Consider the following 19,447-nt stretch of genomic DNA (forward strand, 5'->3'; position numbering starts at 1 on the left):
CCTTGTTTTAGGCCAGTTGCAAACGTGCTACCTGCCAGAGGAGCAGGGATGGAAGAATCTGGAGGAACTAAAGCACTGTGATAGGAAAAGCTGTAGGAGTTTGCCAGAAGATGCAGCTTTATTGTACCATTAATTAGCTCCCTCTGGAACAGCTGTGATGGCAGGAAATGGGAAGAGAAATACATTCTGTTCTAGGGCTTGCTGCAACAGAGACCTGACCTGCACATTTTGTAACATCCCTCAGGAGTTACCTGGTCATGCTCCCAAAATCTCCTCGTGGAAGTGCTCCAGCCAGGCTCTTGCTGAGGAAGCTGCAGGCTCACCTTCACTCCAGGCTGCTGGCAGTGCAAAGGGGCTCACACACACTGCAGCTTTTCCTTTAGCACTCATCTAGCTAAAACTTGGATAAAACACTAAGTTGGGTCACATACTCCTAAAGTCAATTGTTTTTTTGAACAGAAATGGTTATGGACACCATGGTATATTTGTACTTTCATAGCCACACCACTACATGGGATTTTCCTGGGTGCAGGAGAGAAGGAAACTGTTGGGAGTCTCCTTGCAGGATGCTGCATCCCCTTCTAGGGAGAGCTTCTCATGCTTCCGTGAGCACCCTGTGTTAGGCAGTGACCCTCACAACTGCCCCAGCTGCAGCACAGCAGCTGCTCTTCATCTGGCAGGGTGTGTACAAAGCATCACAAACAGCCATTTTTGCTGGCCATGTTTTTATTTGTTTTTAGTTTTAAACAGGGGAGCCAATGATACATCCAGTATTTCAAAAAATCAGAAGGTAAAACAAAGTTTTAAAAGACTGAGATGCTACATGCTATATTTAACCTAATTTTATTCATGCTTGCTTTGGAGGGGGGCTGGGAGTGGGACAGGAATCATTCGTAAAAACATACAGTAAAAACAAAATGTCTCACCATATAGAACTTTAACCTACAGTAATGTTGTACCTTAATTATTTCCATGCACACAACTAACATTACAAAATTTTTAAAAAATGAACACAATTAAGACTTCTAGGAGCATTTGATAATAAAGCAATTCCTAATTTCTTTTGTAGAGATCAAGCACCTCCAATTACAAATTCCTATACACAGTGAGTGCTTTACTTGAAATGAAAACTAAAAAAAAATTAAAAAAAATGTATTGGATAGACTCAGAATAAGCCAATGTTAATATATATCCAGCTATGTAGGCAATAAAACCATAGTGCTAAACAAAAACTTTTATCTGAAAAGTAACTCAAAAATTGACTTTCTATAATTACAGAAATATACTTATTTGCTAAAATAAATAAAAGTGCTGCATATTAACACTTCACTATAAAGAATGCATACCAGAACATTTATAAATATTGAATGATTTTCAATAGGAATAGCTACTACAATAATGCTGGCTAAATAGAAGTGCATAATGAGAAGCACTATGGGTGGTTAATGTTTTGCCACATACTGCTGTTACCTTGAGGTAGATAACACATGCGTACCAAATTCTGCATTCATTTCAGTTGCTGCTGGTATCATGTGTCTAAGAAATGTGTAGAGTATGAAAAAACTCTAAAATACGCATGAATGAAAAAACATTTTGGGAAAAATAGATATTCTCATGCAATTATGTACAGTCTCACTGTGTAAATTTCAAGGCAAGGTTCTTTTTCTGCAAAACATGGACACTGTTTTACTGAGAGAATGTTTTTTTTACTTGGTTTAGTGCATTTTTTTGTTACCTCCTGCATTTTGCATTATTTTGCTCTATTCTTTAATTTTGTGTGCAAACGACATGCCAGTTTAAAAACAAAACTAACTCATGTATAGAAAGTAATTCTGGATTGTAAAAACAATGGTAAACAGAAAACTAACGAAATCCATACCAAAATTACACCATCTGATTCAAGTAAAAAAATTACTTACACTAGTAATAAAAAAAGACAAACACATTTCATGAATACAAAAGAAATGTCTGCTGAGTGTTTTAGTTTAGATGTTTCAGAATGCTGCTGTAGGTTTTGTGGGGAATCTGGGGAGATGATTTCATAGCAGAAGGCGTTAGCGTGGCCTGGATGGACTTGAGAGGCGAACCAACAGGGCTGTGAAACTGAGGAATACCTATAGCCTCAAGCTGCTTGTTGAAGAGGAGTTCCCCACTGTTACTGAGAAAGCTCTCTTCTCTTTCCTTCTCCCCAAGCTTCCCCTCTTCTACTGGCTCAGGTTCTAGCATTTCAGCATCTTCTTTCTTACTAAAAAATTTGTCCAAATAACTGGTGTAAGTATTTTCTTTTTCAACTTGTTCATCTTTCCTTACTTCGCAACAGAACTGGTCTATGAGGAAGCATCCCTCCCCACCACTGACAAACTGACTGTCCCAAGAAGTTTGGTACAGAGCTTCTAACTGTGCCAAATTGGCCATTCCTTTCTCCTGCTTCTCTCTGCTCACCGACTTCGATATTATTCCTTTCAACTCTATCTGAGACACTGAACTATTCAAGTCATTTAATTTATCAACATCAGTAGACTCATGTTGTAAACTCAGCTGGATGGTTTCTGCTATAAAAGAATCAAAGTCAAACCCCTGATTCTTCTCCCTTTCTTTTTCAACAAGTTGCTGTGATGCTTCCTCAAGTGCTATCTGAGCTTTCACCAACCCATTCTTTTCACATTTAGACTTGCCTTTCTTGTCAGACTTTTCTTTGCTTTGTTCCTTCCAGTTTGAAAGATCTATAATAAGCTTGGGCTCATAGTAATGGTTAACTTCACTGTCTCGCCAAACCAAATTATCTAGGTATGAAGAGGACCTCATTTTGTAATTACAAGTGTGACTACATTCCAGATCACAATACTTGTTTTCGTGGTGATCTGAATACTGCCAGCAAGGCTCAGTAGAGAAGTGGGTGTCAAAGGCAGGATCCTCCAGGTACTTTTCACGATCTCCATCCAAATATTTGCGAGGATCTACTTGCACTTCTTCTTCATCAGTAACGTCAGAAAGAGCCCTTGGATCACGCTGAACTTCATCAGCTTCATAGTTATTATGAATAGGCCAGTCATGGTCTGAAAACTGACTTTCATGGTATCTGTAAAACAATTTCCTAAGGGTTAGCAGCTAAAAACAGTCCTCTGGCTCCCAAAACAGAGACAGTCAAGTTGAGAAATTCCCTTACAAAATAATGACAATTCAACACAAAGCTCTTCCTTAATCCAACTGGGTACCTCTTCCAGGTTTTTAATTTAATCTAGCAAAAAGAAACAGAATTATGTACAACAGCTCACTCCATGTACAGAACTTTTTCTAAAGTGTGTTTAATTAAGATGACTACTGTGAAATCTCTACTACAATGTGCATTAAGCATTAGACAAGACAATCATAATTAAAACTCTCCTTAAACAAAGTTTATTTTTAGAGAAGTACTTTGGGGAAGAAAAAAATAATGGAAATATTAACTTTAGATTCTAGAGTCCTGAGTGCAACTCAGGAATCCATCAGCATATCCAAGGTCACCACTAACGGATTATAAATCCAATGATAATGCTATAAGAAAATAAGAACATTTTATTCTCAGGTCAACTCAAGAGAAAGAAACACAGAAAAAGAAATAATGCTCATGAAGCAATGTCACTTCAAGCACAAAACCATCTAGTTATGTTACCACAGTAAGTGATAAATTTACCTTTCCCAATTATAAATATGGCTGTGACTTTCATCCATTAGCAGAATATCATCAACCTCATCTTCAATGTGAAAAGGATGACTTGAAATAGGCTCATCCGTTGGAAAGGAATAAATGCTCATATAAGGATGGGACAAAGCTTCTTCTGCTGTCAATCGATCCATGGGACTAAATGTCAAAATTTGCTCCAGAAAGTCCAGTGCTGTAGAATATAAGCTACCATTAAATGGGAAATTTCTGACATTTAGAACCTAACATTAAGGTGCAGTGCTTTGCTCTAGAGCCCTCCAGTTGTTTCAAAGTAGCTGCCTGTGAACTATCAGCTACTGACAGTAAATGCCAAATATGCATCCTGTAGCCATCAGAAAGAGAGAAGCCAAATCTAAGATCAGCCATAATTTAACTTAAAGCATAAAAAAACCAGCAAGAGACAGAAAGCTTCAAGCTGAATCAGTATCCACCAATGGCTACCAGGAAACACTGCTGCTACTTTGGCTGGGAGACTCCTTTTTAAAAACATTTGAAAGACAGTCCTTCTATACTGACTCCATTCCAATGTTCCCTTGTATTTAAAAGGCCAGTGTGTCAAAACAGAGCAATTCCACTGCAAATAGGTCCAACAGAGATTCATAATTCTACCGTAAAGATAACCAAGCAGCCATCATAGAAGTAAATTTCTTTTATTAGGGCAGAAGACAATCCTTCTTCAGAGAACACAGATTCTTCTAACTGAAACTTGCTTTTAACAATCACATGCCTGCACCTCAAAGCTGCACACTTCTTGATGATTTTGAAACATCAAACCATTGAATCAAGGAGTTTTTCATTACTTACCTTCAGGACTGATGCCTGGAAGCAACTGAGTTAAAGGTTTGTGTGGCTCAGTCATATCGTTTCTAATGTAAACTGGAATTACATTGAGAAGCTCCTGACGGTCCTCCTCATGTACGACAGGAATTGATTCTAGAATCAACTGCATCTGTTCAAGTTCATGTGCACCTGAGCACCAAAAGAAAACACAAGCTGCCATTTCAACTTGAAACATTTCTGATCCCTGTATATGAAAGGCATGTCAAAATTTTGTGCTCTGAGCAGCTGTTTCCAGTAAAAGATTATAATCTCCTGCACCAGAGGAAAGGCTGAAGTTCTGAATTTAAATGATAATAAATCTGAAGAGCTCTCAAGAAATGCTGTGGCATATGAAGAATTACAGAGCTGCTATCACAGATAAAGAGACCTAACATTAAGCTTTTGTAAGGGTGTTTTCACCATGGATGAGGTACTCTACAGCAATACCCTTTTTATTATACTCTATACACTGCTATCCTCCCCTTTCAAACAATCCACCTAATTAATACAGTATTTGACCTCACTTTGAATTGTATGTCCCTCATTAATAAAAACAGTAGTAGTTTAGCTCAAAGATATTTTGCAGGGCACAACCATTTGTATTAATAGTCTACTCTGAAATCCTGCATTAACTGTCAAGTACAAGACAAAAATCACCTGCCGTTTACATAGAATGATGCTTTTTTTGAAAAAAAGTACTCTATTACAATTGAAATTACAGTACTCTTCTAGCACTTCCTGAAGTTTCCCTGGGTAAGAACAATAAGGGCCTATACAGCAGGTCAATTTTGAATAATGAACAGCATCTATATTCAGTACTGGAGTTCCCAGAAATACAACCTGCCAACTTGAGCTCGTTGTTCAGCTCCAAGGAGGATGTAGGATCCTAGAGACTCAACTGGCAGATTAAATGATATAGGATTATTTGCATGCCAAGGCTTCCTTCCTTCACCAAGCAGCTCTGGGCAATCACAAGCAATACTGATGTATGTGACAACAAACAAAAATAAATGGGGCCAGCAAGAGACTCTACCATCTCCAAACCTCCAAACTTCTCAGTTCACTTCGGTGCCTGCACAGCACAGCAGTCTGCACTGGACTTCCTATCACACACCTGCCAGGTGACTTGAAAAGCTGAGGCAAAGTCACTGCAGAAAATCTGACAGAGCTCCCCAAATGAATCAGTACTGCTTTGTGTTAATGTCTTTACTGGACTGAAAGAGCTCTTTTGTTCTACTTCAATTAACAACAAATTACTTAATATGATCTATCAGATGTTATATTGCTTGTAATTTGCTGGAAAATAGATTCTACTGTGTAATGAGTACCCTCCTAAAAATTAATCAGCTTTCTGTAAACTATCAGGGAAATAACCATTGCAAAATATTAATTTAGAACAAAGAGGTAGAGAAGTTGTTTGGAAAAGCTACTGAATTCCACTGCCTCAACTTCCTTTCCCTCACTTGTTCCAGGTATTCAGCAATATTAATCTGTATTCTTCCTTCCCATTCTCATCAGCTTTCTGAACAGCAGGATTCCTAAGGGATGGTTCAGAAGCAGACAGGATGTTGCAATTAACCAAATCAAACCCTCCAAACAACTCTGCAGAAGAACTATCATATCTCCAACCATCTTCCCTTTCCAAATGCATGATGCCAAGAAATCAATTTTTCTTTAGATTAGAAAACCATGGCAGTGCTAAATTTTCAGAGGGGCACATCTATATCTAAAATATTTTTCTAAGTATCTACTCAATGCAATTAAGGCATATAAACAAGCCTAGAAATTTAGGATTTTGGTGACTAAGACCAAGTTTTTTTACAGAATTCTAACTCTGCACAGCAATTGGGCCAATAAAAATTGTGACAAATACCAATGATACTCAAAGAAAAAAAACCCAAAATGCTGGCAGTTGTGATCAGTCTATGCTGAATGATGAAATCTGCACTTTCTCCCAATGGCAACCTAATAAATCTTGTATCAGTCAAGCATTTAATACTCTGGGGACATTACTCCAGTAGTTAGCAACTCAAAGAGTGAAAAACTCACTGCATGTTAAGAGAAGCTTCTGCATGTATTAATCACTGATTTATACTGAATAATGCTTTCAATTGACAGTTCTTAATGGGAAGAAGCTCTCAATTCCATTGCCTTTTCATGCAAAGCTAAGAATGACTGCAGAAGTGTGCTTTCAGTCCACAGTCCTTGTGTCTAAAGGAATGTGAACTTTGAAATGCAAGCTTAACTCTCAGAAGTTTTATCTGTATTACTCCTATAATTCAGGCCACAGGAGCAAATCCAAGAGTGAGCCTGAATGAGACAGCTGCTGCTGAAGCCCCAGGGCACACAAAAATAAGCATTTCAGAGGTATTTCTGCAGTTTGCTCCTCTGCTCCCATGGATTGAGTGCTTGTCAGCAGGTGGTGATCTCCTATAGCGCAAATAACAGTTTCACTTTACCTAAAATGCTCTAGGTATGTGCTCTGAGCTAGGTCAGCAACATGGTACAGGATGGTCATCAAGAGATTGGCTCCAAAAATTTCCTCCTGATCCTAACCAAAGCTCTAATATAAATGCACCAAATGAAACTAGAGCATTGCCTCCTATCTTACCTGAAACAGCTGAAAGTTGCACATTTCCTTGCTGTATTGCACTAAATTTTACACCTTTAAATCTATGCCCCTGGGGCTTAATAATTTAAAACATGAGAAGCAAGAAGTGATTAGGTTGACTACATTAAAAAAATAAACTTTATGCATATGATACTCAGGGTATTCATAATCTTCAAATACTCCCTGGATACACCAATTCACACATGTATCAGAACACTTCTTAAGCAACCACTAAATTTAGCTTAACACGATTACAGTAATATTTACCATGTATGACTTCTACAATAAATTGTGATATTTATCTAAATACACACCAATACAAGTAAGGAAACTGAAATGTCTTCTGCTTTACAGATACATCAATTTATAGTTTATGTAAGTGCACAAAAATATAGCATATCCTGATAGTTAGTGACTACTGATATTAGCCACAAGAACCAATCCTTCCTGAGCAAGATAATTAAGCAGTACCACTCTTTTTATGAATACACCACTGATTTTATTCTACCCACCTGCAAAGAGGGTTTTCCCAGTCAGCATTTCAGCAAAGATGCAACCTGCAGCCCACATGTCAATGGCTTTAGTGTAGTTGTTAGGAGAAAGCAAAAGCCGGGGCGATCTGTACCATTTAGTAACCAATCCTTCAGAAAGATGGCCCTAATGAAATTAATTAAAGATTTTTATTAGATTTTGAAGACTTATGTTTTTAATTTATTTTTTAATGCACTACTAACAAGATTTTTTTAGTCTCAAAGTCCCAGGGATTATATTGTGTGCATTCTACTAAACCTTTCTACCTTTACAAATATCTCTGTGAGTGAACAGCAACCGTATACAAACATGACACTGTTTATTAGTCAAATGAGGTACTGCAGCAAAACTTTCTCATTCCCAGATGCCAAAAAAATGCAGAGATGGTACTGAACTCTGTTGTGAAACATCTGGACCAGGAGGACAGTATCACTAAACCAATCCCCCAAAGTAGCCATACTTGCACTACGAATGCACTGCTTATAATCTTATCTAAGGCTTCTATAGTTAAATATAACTAAATGTTGCTCTTAATCTCAGGTTCTGTCTTCGCTGTTAAAACCTTTGCTTTTCTGAACCCATTTAGTAAAAAACCCAAAATAAAATTTATGCTTGCAGTAGTTCTATCTGAACTATAGTATTTCCATCACCATGCTAAGGAGGCCCTCCACGGCCTATCTACCTGTGCAAAAGGGGGAAAGATGCTATTTTAAGAAGGAACACCTGTCAAAGCATCTCTTAGATATTCCCACTCTCTGCATACCTTGTGGGAATAATGAGGATCCATGATTCGTGCAAGACCAAAGTCACCAATCTTCAGCACCAAGTCTTCAGTATTAATGAAAAGATTAGCTGGTTTGAGATCTCTATGCAGAACATTTGCAGAGTGAATATACTTGAGCCCACGTAGCAGCTGGTACATGAAAAGTCTGGCATGATCTTCCAGTAAAGGGCCTTGCTCTAGCAAATTAGCCAGATCTGTCTCCATGTATTCCTGGACAATGTAAACACAGTTCAATTCTGTCAGGGAGCCCACATCATCTGTTAACTGGCTTCCACTGGGACCAAGAATTTCAAATACTTTGACAATGTTGTCGTGGTCAAGTCTTCTAATAATTTTGATCTCACGTAGAGCATGTTTAACACTCTGGGGATCTGTAAGGACAATTTTCTTGACAGCTACTCTTTTGTCACAGTCATTATCGACAGCAGAAAAAACTAAGCCATTTCCACCACAGCCCAGTGGTTTTAAGTCCATATACCGAGAGCCCAGATCAAAACCATGAATGTTCATGAGACTTTCAAATTTTTCTGCCATTTTAAAATTCTTTACTTTTATCCTCAAACTACTAAGCTTCTGTAAACACACGGAGACACTTCCACTGGTATCTGAAGGAAAGGTCTTAGAGAAAGGGAGAAGAAACACTTGGCTTTGACTGCAAGATGGTTTCTTGACACTCTCATTTCATTATGAGCCAGCCAGGCCTGTTGTGTCCCCTTGAATTTAGAGCCTGTAAGCTCTAGAACTCAAACCGAGCATAAGATCGAAAGATTGCAGCATTCATAGTTCAAGAAAGGTGCAGCATTTCTGCAGGCATTAAAGAAAATATTCACAAGAAACTCAAACGGAATGAAATGACATACTATGCACTCAGCTCTACTGTGCTAATCTGGTTAACATTTAACAAAAATGTGAATAAATATGCACATAATAGGCTTCTATTAACATCCTCCTCCTCACAGTGCAGATACATTCAGTGTTGGACTGGTCCTGAGCAGCGTCATTCTATGGTGCTGGTAAGCACTATTTTTTTTCCTTCTTCCTCCTTTTCTCTTCTTTGTTTACAGTCTAGTTAAATGGGAAACTGGCAGCTCTTGATTTACAAAAGATGCCTTCTGTTAATGATCAGGTGGCTCCAGCTCACCACAATCACAATCAAAGCTACCATCCATTTTACTCCGTGGCAACCTGAAAAGCAGAGAAAAATACATGAGTACCCCAGCACATACAAAAGTCTTCCTCCTCCCCCAACTCATTGAGTTACCCTAAATATAACTTACTGTCCAGTTACAAAAAAAAAATCATCAAAAAAGCTAAACCAATTAGAAATTATATGTACCTTTCACACTTGTGGAGGAAAGTAATAATAAAGCAATAATGCCCAACCACCATTTCTAAAACATATATCGTGAACATTTTTGATGTCATCTATTGAATTTATGGCACAAAACAAGAAATCCTCCCTAGTCTTAATATAGAGACTAACAATGCAAAGTTGCTTTGTTAAGAGCTGTTAAGAGACAAGCCAGAAGCAACAGTATCCATAGCATCTGACAGCAAATTTTGAAATAATTCTTTTCACTAAACTTTTATTTGAAGACAAAATCAGGTTTAACTATTTCACCACAGTAAGAGGTAACAAGGTACTGGTCACACAAAAATGGTGGCTTGTACACTCCCACTATTTACTGAATATACAACCCACATCCAATGCCACTCATAAAGCATTAATCCTTGTGATTTTGCATAAAGTTTACTAATATCTCAAATAATAACTTTGCCTCTATAGACTCGTTGTTACAGGAATCATAGGGGTAATTCCTACATATCAAATATTATTTATCAATTATTTCTATACTTATCCAACCTAGATTACAAAGCAAAACTAGCAGCAAGTACATTTTACAGAGTAACTGACATGTTCTACAACCATTTCCCCTAACATATGGGCTCTTTCAGACATCATTTATTTTTTAATAGTGTAATGAATTCACCTACTATTATGAAAAACCAAACTGGCAATTTTCTCAATAAGTTCCCGTCAGCAACGGCAGAATGTAGTCATAAAGACCACATGGTGCATTTTTGTACAACATCTTCACTTCTTCTAAAAGCTCAAAAATGCCACAACGGGAAGAGTCAGAGGTGTATGTTACACAGTGTAGTAAGCTTTGGGCAATTCCACTACAAGTCACTTGAATGTTCTTCCCCAACATGTAGAGGTCACATCAAACCACTAAGTGTCTCCTGTTCAATCTCAGATGAACACATTTCAGCTCTTCCCTAAATGTAAAGGTCGCCACACAATCCCAACACTTCAGATTTAATTATATGAATGTTTTCCTTTAAAACAGTGCTAGCCTTTCAGTGGGACAACTGGGAGGAAGCAAAACAAGTCTCCTCGCTCCTAACACCAGCAAGAGCAGCTGACAGGTTATTAACATATTTTAAATAATGGCCTCAATTCACTAAAGCAATCAGAATTGTACAGAGAAAAAGAAAAAAAAAAAAAGAAAGGCACACTGGCAATGAGAAACAAGACTTTCAACACATTTAAATATTACCCTTCCTTTGGCTCAAGCCTGACTGTCATCAAGACACAGCCCCAATGCCCAGCCTTGCTCCCCCCCTCCACACACCACCTGCCCCCAGGTATGCGGGCAGAACACAAGGAAGAAGGAAACACATGCTATCCTCTTCTCAATATTTCTTTTTAAATAGGGATCACCAAATGAAGTATTTCTGAACTGAAAAGCATTGAGCTGCCCCCTACTGATGTGGTATACCCTGCCACAAGGGTGATCTTCAGAGCTTTCTCTGCTCAGCACACAGAACTTAAGATTGCCTTAAGACTCCTTTCTTTGTGCTTTGGCAAGAGTCCTAATCTTAAATAGTGCTTTACAAAAGTTATTATAGTCTCAGTACAAACACAATATTATAGTCTCACAACAAACACTACTAGTTTTCCCCAAACTATCTTGAATTTTTAGCAATATTAAGACACTAGAGTGAGGACCCCTTTTAAAATACCTGTGAATTTATTTAAAGAACACTAGTAAAACTTTTCCTAAAGAAGACAGCATCAGTGACCATCCAACTCTGTTCACAATTGTAAAACCCAGATGTCTAGCCTCTTGATTTTTAACATTTTTGAACTGGAAGTATTTTCTCATTCACATGTACTAATTTCAGGTTCACTCATTCTGAGCTGCTGCCTGTACAACAGTTCACATCACCCCATTCACCTTTCACTCCAACGTCCCGCTACTTGTTACAGAAATTAAAATTTGTACCAAATATCACATTAACTTGAGGACCAAGGCCTCTGTTCAACTACCCTGCATTAAGGTGTATTTTACATCCTTGGGACCATCTACAACCAGTTGTATTCTGCCTCATAATTAGGCTTATTGTTTCACACTGCTGATGTCTTCAACATGCAGCAATACTGAAACTGTTTGCACCAGCTGCGTGACACATCTGGAAACTCTCTTTTAGCTAGTTCCATTAAACAGCCCAGGAACAGATTCAAAACTATGCCCATCAGCAGCAAACATTAAGATCTGCCATCTCTTTACCATAACTCAGCTCTTACCCCCTACTGCCATGAGTGAATGCAGCAACGATAGGACTGCTTCAGGGAGAAAGGGAACTATGGCCAACTCCTGAAGTAGGAGCTTTACAATTTTCCCTCTGTATCTCTGAAATGATGCATTTTTAATCACCAGTTTACACTTATCCTTCCACCAGGTGTCCACTAATTAAAATGTTTTCAGAGAGCCTGCAATGATCTCCACAACCAGACTGATTTAGCTAAGAAAACAAATGCTAACAACATAAGCAACCAACCCGATGCAGCCTTCGTTTGACCTGATCCTGCTCCAAGCTTCCTATCTGCGAACAAATTACTTAATCCCATGTTCTAACCACTTTAAACATATAATGGACTACTGTATAAAAAAAGGGGGGGGGGTTATCATTCCAGTTTGTGCTGAACAGGCTATTGACGCAGGTACTGACATTTTCATCTAGGCTGTCACCTTGCCACGACGTCCAGGTTTTTTAGAAGTGGTACTTTCACTCCTTCTTCACACAAAGTTTAAAGAGTGAAACACAAAGATACTGGCTTCTTAAGTGGTTTATAACTATGGTTTTAAAATGGGTTAGTTCCTGGGGGAGGGTAACAGAAGTGACCCACAGAAGGGCTTTGAAATCATCCCCAGCAATGATCACCACTCTCGACTGGCTTCAGGCATTGCGCAAGCAGCCCCTTCAAACCACGCTCAACTCCAGCACGTGGATGTATCACAGTTTTCAGGAAACAGGATGTACACTGAAATAGTCAGGTATGAGATGTTTACTTTGTCAGAAATACAAATAAGACCGAAAGATACCAGTTAATTTGATTATGCTGACCATATAATGATCAAATTATTACTCACAGGAGAAAGACCAAGAATGACTAATGACACATTATACAATCTGCTAAGTACTATCCCTTTGACTAAAAAATACGGGGCACAGAACTTTTTTTTTAGATCAGCCACGTTGCAGTCAGTAGGCAGAGTGAGTCATCGTCCAACTCACGAAACTGCTGCTTTCTAAAGCCTCCTACTTGCTCCCCACACTGTTTAGGGAACTCGGTGCTGGCAGTAAGCAAATGTTACTATTAGTTTATAAATCTTCTGAAGGATCTGTAAAAACACACAAGAACCCAGTGTACTTTTTTGTATCGTGTTTAAAAACGGTTTGGCTCTCCCTTTAGATAATAATAATGAAAAGTCCCCAGAAGAAGCCCACCATCAGCTAACCACAGCCTTCTGCACCTCTGCAGACCTGCTACCATCTGCTGTTCCACTGAACAGGTAACCAGTCAAGAGTGAATTCGAGATAACAACCACAGAAGCAAGGACTGAGCTTGAGCAAAGAGCTGAAATGAAAGTTCCCATTTTAGCTTTAGAGCACACAATTTTCTGAACGCAATTGCCAAACCAAAATGCACCTCTATTTTAAGCCACCGCTTTCCGGAATTTGTAACTGGTTTATTAACACATAATGCTGTGACGACGTTGTTTTTATACACACACACACATTTATGTAAAAAGCTTGCTGGCAACAGCACCGGTCATACGACAACACTGCGACCGCCGTTTCTTTTTCCACAACACAATTAACAGCCATTGTCAGGCTGATCCCAAACGGCACTGAATTAGCCAGAAAAAGAGACACTCCTACAGACGCCAAGCGAGAGCATCCTGCCTGCCTAGGCAAGGCTACCTGTGCCCCTCATCCCAAAACTCGGGCAGTCTCTCTTCAAACCATTTCCGTCGGGTGTTTCAAGCTACTTATCATGAGCATTAAGTCACTTTTCCCACAAAGGTTCTCGGAGCCTGCGGGCAGCAGGAGCGAGCGGTACCTGTGCCCTGTCTGGTTCGGCTCGCAGAACCGCGCCGAACGCAGCAGCCAAACTTCCGCGGGCGGCGGAGGCCGAGCCCCCCCGGCAAAGGACATCCTTCCTCCCGCCGCCCCGGGCCGAGCAGCCGAGCCCGCCTGCGCTGCTGCGCCGGCCGCCCGGGCCGAGGGACCCGCTCCCGCCGTGCCGCGGGGCCAGCCCGGCCCCGGGCCCCCGCCGAGCAGCCCTACCTTCAAACGCCCTTCAGGCCGCGCCCGCCGCCCCCGGCACAGGCGGCCCCGGGCCCGGCGCCGCACCGCCGGCAGCGCCCCCGCGCGGCCGCCCCCGCCCGCCCGGTCAGCGCCCGCTCGCCCCGCTCGGCCCCGCGGCCGCCGCACTGCGGAGGGGCCGGGCCGGGCCCGGGCGGAGGGAGCGGGGGAACGGAACGGGCCGGGGGCGCCGCTGCCGCCGCCGCCGCCGGGCGGGACGGAGGGAACAAAGCGCCTTTGTGCGGCGAGGCCGGGCCCGCGCGTGCGGCGGCCGAGACCCCCCGCGCCCCCCGCCCTCGCACTCACGGGCCTTCCCAGGCTCATCGGGGGTGCGCTGCTCACACGGCCGAGCCCCGCGGCCCCCGCCACCGGCCCTCGCCCGGCGCCCGCCCGCCTCGCCGCAGTTGCCGCTGCCGCAGCCGCCGCCATGTAACCCGGCGCGGAGGGCAGGGAGGGGCGGCGCGGCGGCGGCTCCGCCCGCCAGGGGCGGCCCCGGGCGGCCCTCGGGGACGGGGGGGCGGGACAGGGACAGGGACAGGGACCGGAGCGGAGCAGTGCCCGGGTGTCGGTGCGGGGTACGCTCGGCCGTGCAGCGGGTCCTGTGCCCGGTGGGCGGCCCGCGCGACATGCGCTCGCTCACCTCACCGCCTCGCCTGTCGGCCCGAGGCACGGCGCTGCCGCCGTGCCCCGCTGGCCCGAGGGGTTCAGCTGTCTCGAAGCACGGTTGGGTCGCACGCAGCCCGCAAAGGCGGCGGGTGGAGCGCTGTGCACCGAAGGGAGCGCGGCTCTGCCCGCCCCGGGGGCGCCTGCGGCAGCCGGAGCAGCGGGACCGGAGGCCCAGCGGGGCCCCGCCGAAGGAGCGCTGTCCCCGGGGCTGTCGGTGTGCGGAGCTCCAGCAGCGACGGACGAGGAAGCGGCCGGGTGCGCCCCGTTCAACTGGCCCGGCACTAAACGTCCCTCACGGCAGGGAAACAAACAGTTGGAAGGCAACAGGCGGGCGCGGCGGAGGCAGTTCCTCTCTCCGAGGTGCCGCTTCGGCTCACATGTTCTGCACTCAGTGTCAGGGCCGATCTGGGTCTTCTCCCCACGAGCATCCACAAATCTTTGCCACTGCTGTCACCTCTAGATACCACAAAGGATTTCTGTCTTGCTATAGCATCTCCCTTAACAGAGGCATTACGAGTCTGCTTTTCCCCAAAACCACAACTAATACAGCAAAATAAAGAAAAATAATGAAAACTTTACATTTTTCCCCGTGAGACTCGTATACAGCGCTCTTAGTAAGGAGAGAGAGGCGTGAGGACACCAAGCCTCTAGGTATCAGAAGAGCCTTCTGCTTCTACTAGCCCCGTTTCGGTACAACTGTCCAGGCAGGGTGCAGCTTTCCTTTTGCAGTCCCTCATATGCCTTTCCAGTGCAGGATGGCTCAAAAAGTGATAAAACAATCAATATTCATTTTTGCAGGTTAAACACAGGATATTTATAGCTAGTACTAGGACAGAAGTTATATGCAATAGGGCTCTATTGCTCTGCTGTCATTCGGACAGAAGCATCCAAATGACCCTTGCACTATTAGATCATGTAACTTTATTTTTAAAAATAAACAAGTCATATATCAACATCCAAGGATCTCCCCACTCAGCTTTTCTAAAGTTTTTAAGGTAACTTCTAAACTCTCTTCAATGATGCAGCGAACATCCTCTGTTTCAATTAGTCAGATGCACTGCTAGCTCTGATATTGACCCCACTACCAGGAGAGGTGACCTGGGCGTTTGGCAGTGCTGCACTGTGCTCACAGCACACATACAGTAGTCAGTAACCAAACTGACACTTTATATTCCAGCGCTTGCTAATTGATAGGCAGCTCACCATGCTGCCAACAGCACAGAAAAGTCAGAAACAAAGCTGCAGTTCTTCTGCCCACCCAGCAAAACAGAGCTGGAAGACTGCTGCACTGCTGCTCCAGAAGGCCTGTATTTAAATACACTCCATAAAGAAAAATCTGCAGGAGTGCACATTTGGAAGAGGTGATGTTAGGATGGCAACCAGAGCCAAGCCACAGAGGAGTTTTTACTTGAATTAAAGGAAGAGATTTGGGGCTTAAAAAAAAAGGCAAGAGCAGCAGTGGTTGTATGTCTAAATCCAGAGCTATTTAGTTAATTAAAGAACCCCTCCATCCATATAAAGTATTTTCATTATGAGAATCAAAAGAGCAAGCTGATCCTCAGATTCTAGAGTGCTGAAGTAAGAAAAATTTTATATTACATCCTTGAAACAGCACCTGGAGGGCCCATAATCTGTGTCCATTGGGACTGTTTGCCAATATCTCCAGTGTCAGTTCAGTCAGGTAGAGAAGTTGCACATCCATGGAGTTTGCTCTGCAGCAGCCCAGACTGTTTGAAAAGTAGTTTAACAAGCACAGAGAAGGTTTGCAGTAAGCAGCAAGCTTCCTCACTTGGGTAGCACATGCTCACTTATTAATCTCCCATAGCCCAGAAGTGCCACCAGTTTCTGGGCTCTTAATTCATAAGTCATGAACTGCATTCGTGTTTTCCCCTCCAAAATCTTTTCTCCCATTCCAGGAATGTAGTTTGTGGTAGGATTTAGTGAATGAGGTCCTTCAATCTAGAGGAAAATCTTGCAAAAGGAAGAGCATGGTGTCGGAATGTTACTTGTCTTCAGCCTCACTACTTTTAGAATTACAATACACATGAGAGTTGCTCAGAATTGTGTGTCTCATGGCAATTTATAACTGTCTAATCCAGCAAATTGCTAATCTGTTTTCAGATTTTTAATATCCTATTGATTAGGCTATAAATTACTGGGACAAGTTTTTTGCACATTTCCCACAAGAATGCAATTTCATAGCATGTAGATTATATTCTAGATGATATCAACACATTCTAAAACAATGGCAGATATTAACTGTCAGTGAAATGCAGAACAAGAAGAGAACTGGATTTCAAAGGTCATAAAGACCAACAATTAAAAAATAATTAGAACTGCAGCAATGATTCATTTATTATATCCAAGTTCAAAAAGATCAAACAGTAAATTCCAGTGTAATATTTCAGTCCTGTGTGTGAATTGTTACTTGTGGCATAAAAGGGAACGAAATATTTTTAAGTGTCCACACCCATTATCATTGGCAAGGGAAGAAAGATTTGGAGACGGTTTGAAAAGGTTGCCCAAGGTAACTTGGCAGCTCCAGGCTTTTGTCTCAGTTTCACTGCTAGACTTACACGTTCTCCCAGAAGAAGGGAAATGTGTCCTAGGATACATTTTTAAGGACTGACCATATTTCTTACCAAAGTTTAAGATGAATTTTGCATGTGAATAGGGATGAGTTGAATGGGAAAAATCTACTTATTAAAAGGGGATGGGGAGAGGTTCAAGAAACACTCAGTTTCTCTGGCCTCCTTGGCTCATTCCTGCTTATCCGTTCTCTGAGCCCTGAAATACAATTTAGTTGTCCTGGCACAGATCCCAAGAGTTTTCAATTGTTTGAGTCTCCTTTAACTGCTGCCTCGTCTCATCAGCCTATTTCTCTGCAGGTGTTAAGCAAAACCTTTACAAATCAATTGCTCTTCCAGCTTAGTTTCATACTGCTGATGTTCAGCACAAACAGCCCAGATAAATTTGAGTTTCACTGGCAACCCAATAGCTCAGGTGGCTTCATTTCCTGGGCACCTTCATTTCCTGCAAGTGTCAGACACTACCTTGCCATAATGGACACAGGTTTTTTTTCATTTGTTCTTCTTTTTTAACACAAATGGATTTTTCTAACAAGCACTCACTCTCTAGATTAATAAATCTTAAAATATAATTCCAATCAGCATTATTGTCAGATAACCACACAGAAGTTGCCATCTTAGAAACTTCTAACAAATGTTTGTGTCAAGATCCCTTTTTAGTTAAAGTTGACGTGGTGGTAGGCAGAGCTCCCTGGGCACACACAACACACTATCACCTCATTTGGGCTCACTTGGATGGACCTGACTTTGCCAGAGCAAGATTTGTACCATGTACATTCTGATCAGCAGAGAAAACTATGACAAAGACTTGGAATAAAGGAAAAAACCATACCCCAAGATCTGCATTCCTGTGTGAAACAACAGACAGACTGGAAAAGAACAGACCCTTAACAGAGACCAATTCAAACCAGAGGCAGCAAAGTACAAAGGGCAAATGGAGGTGAAAGAAGGAAGTCACAGAAGATGTTCAACTTTGAGGCTAGAAATAAATGGGTTATTTGACATACTTTGGAAATTCTGTAGGACAAAAAGTCATTAAACACTTAAAACAGAAAAAGTAATTCTTCCCCCTTGGTAGATCATCAGTGATCTAGGACACTTTACAGCAGGCCCCCTGCTTAAAATCACAGTTTTATTAAGTCAGGCAATTCCATTGCCTCCTTTTTCTGTGTTTTAAACAACACTCAGCACAGGGCAGAGCAGCTGCCTGAAGCAGGAGTTGGCAAAGCCATGTCAATAAAGAGAGAAGAGGAAAGCTTAGAAAAGTTGCTTTGTAGCTGGGTCATCACTTGAAGCATTAGCCCTCTGTGTGTAAGGCTGGAGCTCTCCCAGGTTCTCAGCCTTTCATCATTTCCTCATTAGTTTATCTTGCACAGAGAGAGCTTGCACAGAATAGCAAACATGCAGAAAAATTTACTGAGGTAGGCAGTTAAGGCTGTATGTGTGTTAGTTTAATTTTTTAAAGGATGACAGGTACCAACATTTTCATCCTTGGGTGCTCCAAGTGACCCAAGCTCCTTCTAAATTCCCAGCATGGGATATTGGGGATATGCTGGAGTCAGGCTGTAGATCCAGTCAGTGGGTGAATCTACAGATGAAAAATATTCCACAGGAGGACAAAGCAAATTGTGGGATGGAAACAAGAAGCACCAAATGTTTTTGTCCCAGCACTTCAGGTGCAAGAGAATTCAGTGTGCAATAGTTCTTCCCCATTCAGACCTTCAGCAAGGCACCATACTCATCCTCACCTCCAAAACCCCAAGTGAAGTGGTTAGGAGAGCACATCTGCCAACTGAAATGGCACCAGAACACGATTGTCTGAGGCCTCTGTGCTGGTTATTGCATTAGCTGAAGTGCTGCTAAAGTTGAAAGGCAGCAGATATTATTTAAATATCTGTAATACCTTAAGTATGCCAAGGTAGAGAGATTACCTAGGAACAGGATTGGGTGCTCTCAGCAAAAAATACATTGGATTTTGGATCCCTACTGGAAAATGTCAGCTCTTGGGCAAGATATGAATGCCTGATGATGGATTTATGTAGAACAATTCTGTGTTTTTGTAGAACTATTGCGTTTAATTGCAGAAA

The 19,447-nt window shown here is 42.0% G+C and overlaps 1 protein-coding gene across 1 annotated transcript; it reads right to left on the reverse strand.

The window, feature by feature from the left end:
* Positions 1–708: 708 nt before the first annotated feature.
* On the reverse strand, positions 709–14,547 carry MAPK6 (mitogen-activated protein kinase 6). Its single transcript, XM_030955099.1, has 6 exons — positions 14,413–14,547; positions 8,428–9,633; positions 7,646–7,790; positions 4,508–4,672; positions 3,674–3,875; positions 709–3,079 (listed from the first exon to the last, which is right to left on the reverse strand). The coding sequence occupies exons 2-6, from the start codon at positions 8,980–8,982 to the stop codon at positions 1,981–1,983; spliced, it is 2,166 nt and encodes a 721-aa protein (XP_030810959.1). The 5' UTR covers positions 8,983–9,633; positions 14,413–14,547; the 3' UTR covers positions 709–1,980.
* Positions 14,548–19,447: the final 4,900 nt, after the last annotated feature.

This window comes from Camarhynchus parvulus, chromosome 10, assembly GCF_901933205.1.
Source record: "Camarhynchus parvulus chromosome 10, STF_HiC, whole genome shotgun sequence".
Classification (NCBI taxonomy): domain Eukaryota; kingdom Metazoa; phylum Chordata; class Aves; order Passeriformes; family Thraupidae; genus Camarhynchus; species Camarhynchus parvulus.

Excerpts from the sequence above, each read along its gene's own strand:
- MAPK6 (XM_030955099.1), bottom strand. The coding sequence starts at position 8,982 with ATGGCAGAAAAATTTGAAAGTCTCATGAACATTCATGGTTTTGATCTG. Across the intron at positions 7,791-8,427 it reads ATCCTCATTATTCCCACAAG|GGCCATCTTTCTGAAGGATT; the intron begins GTATGCAGAGAG and ends TAATTTCATTAG. Across the intron at positions 4,673-7,645 it reads TGGGAAAACCCTCTTTGCAG|GTGCACATGAACTTGAACAG; the intron begins GTGGGTAGAATA and ends TTTGGTGCTCAG.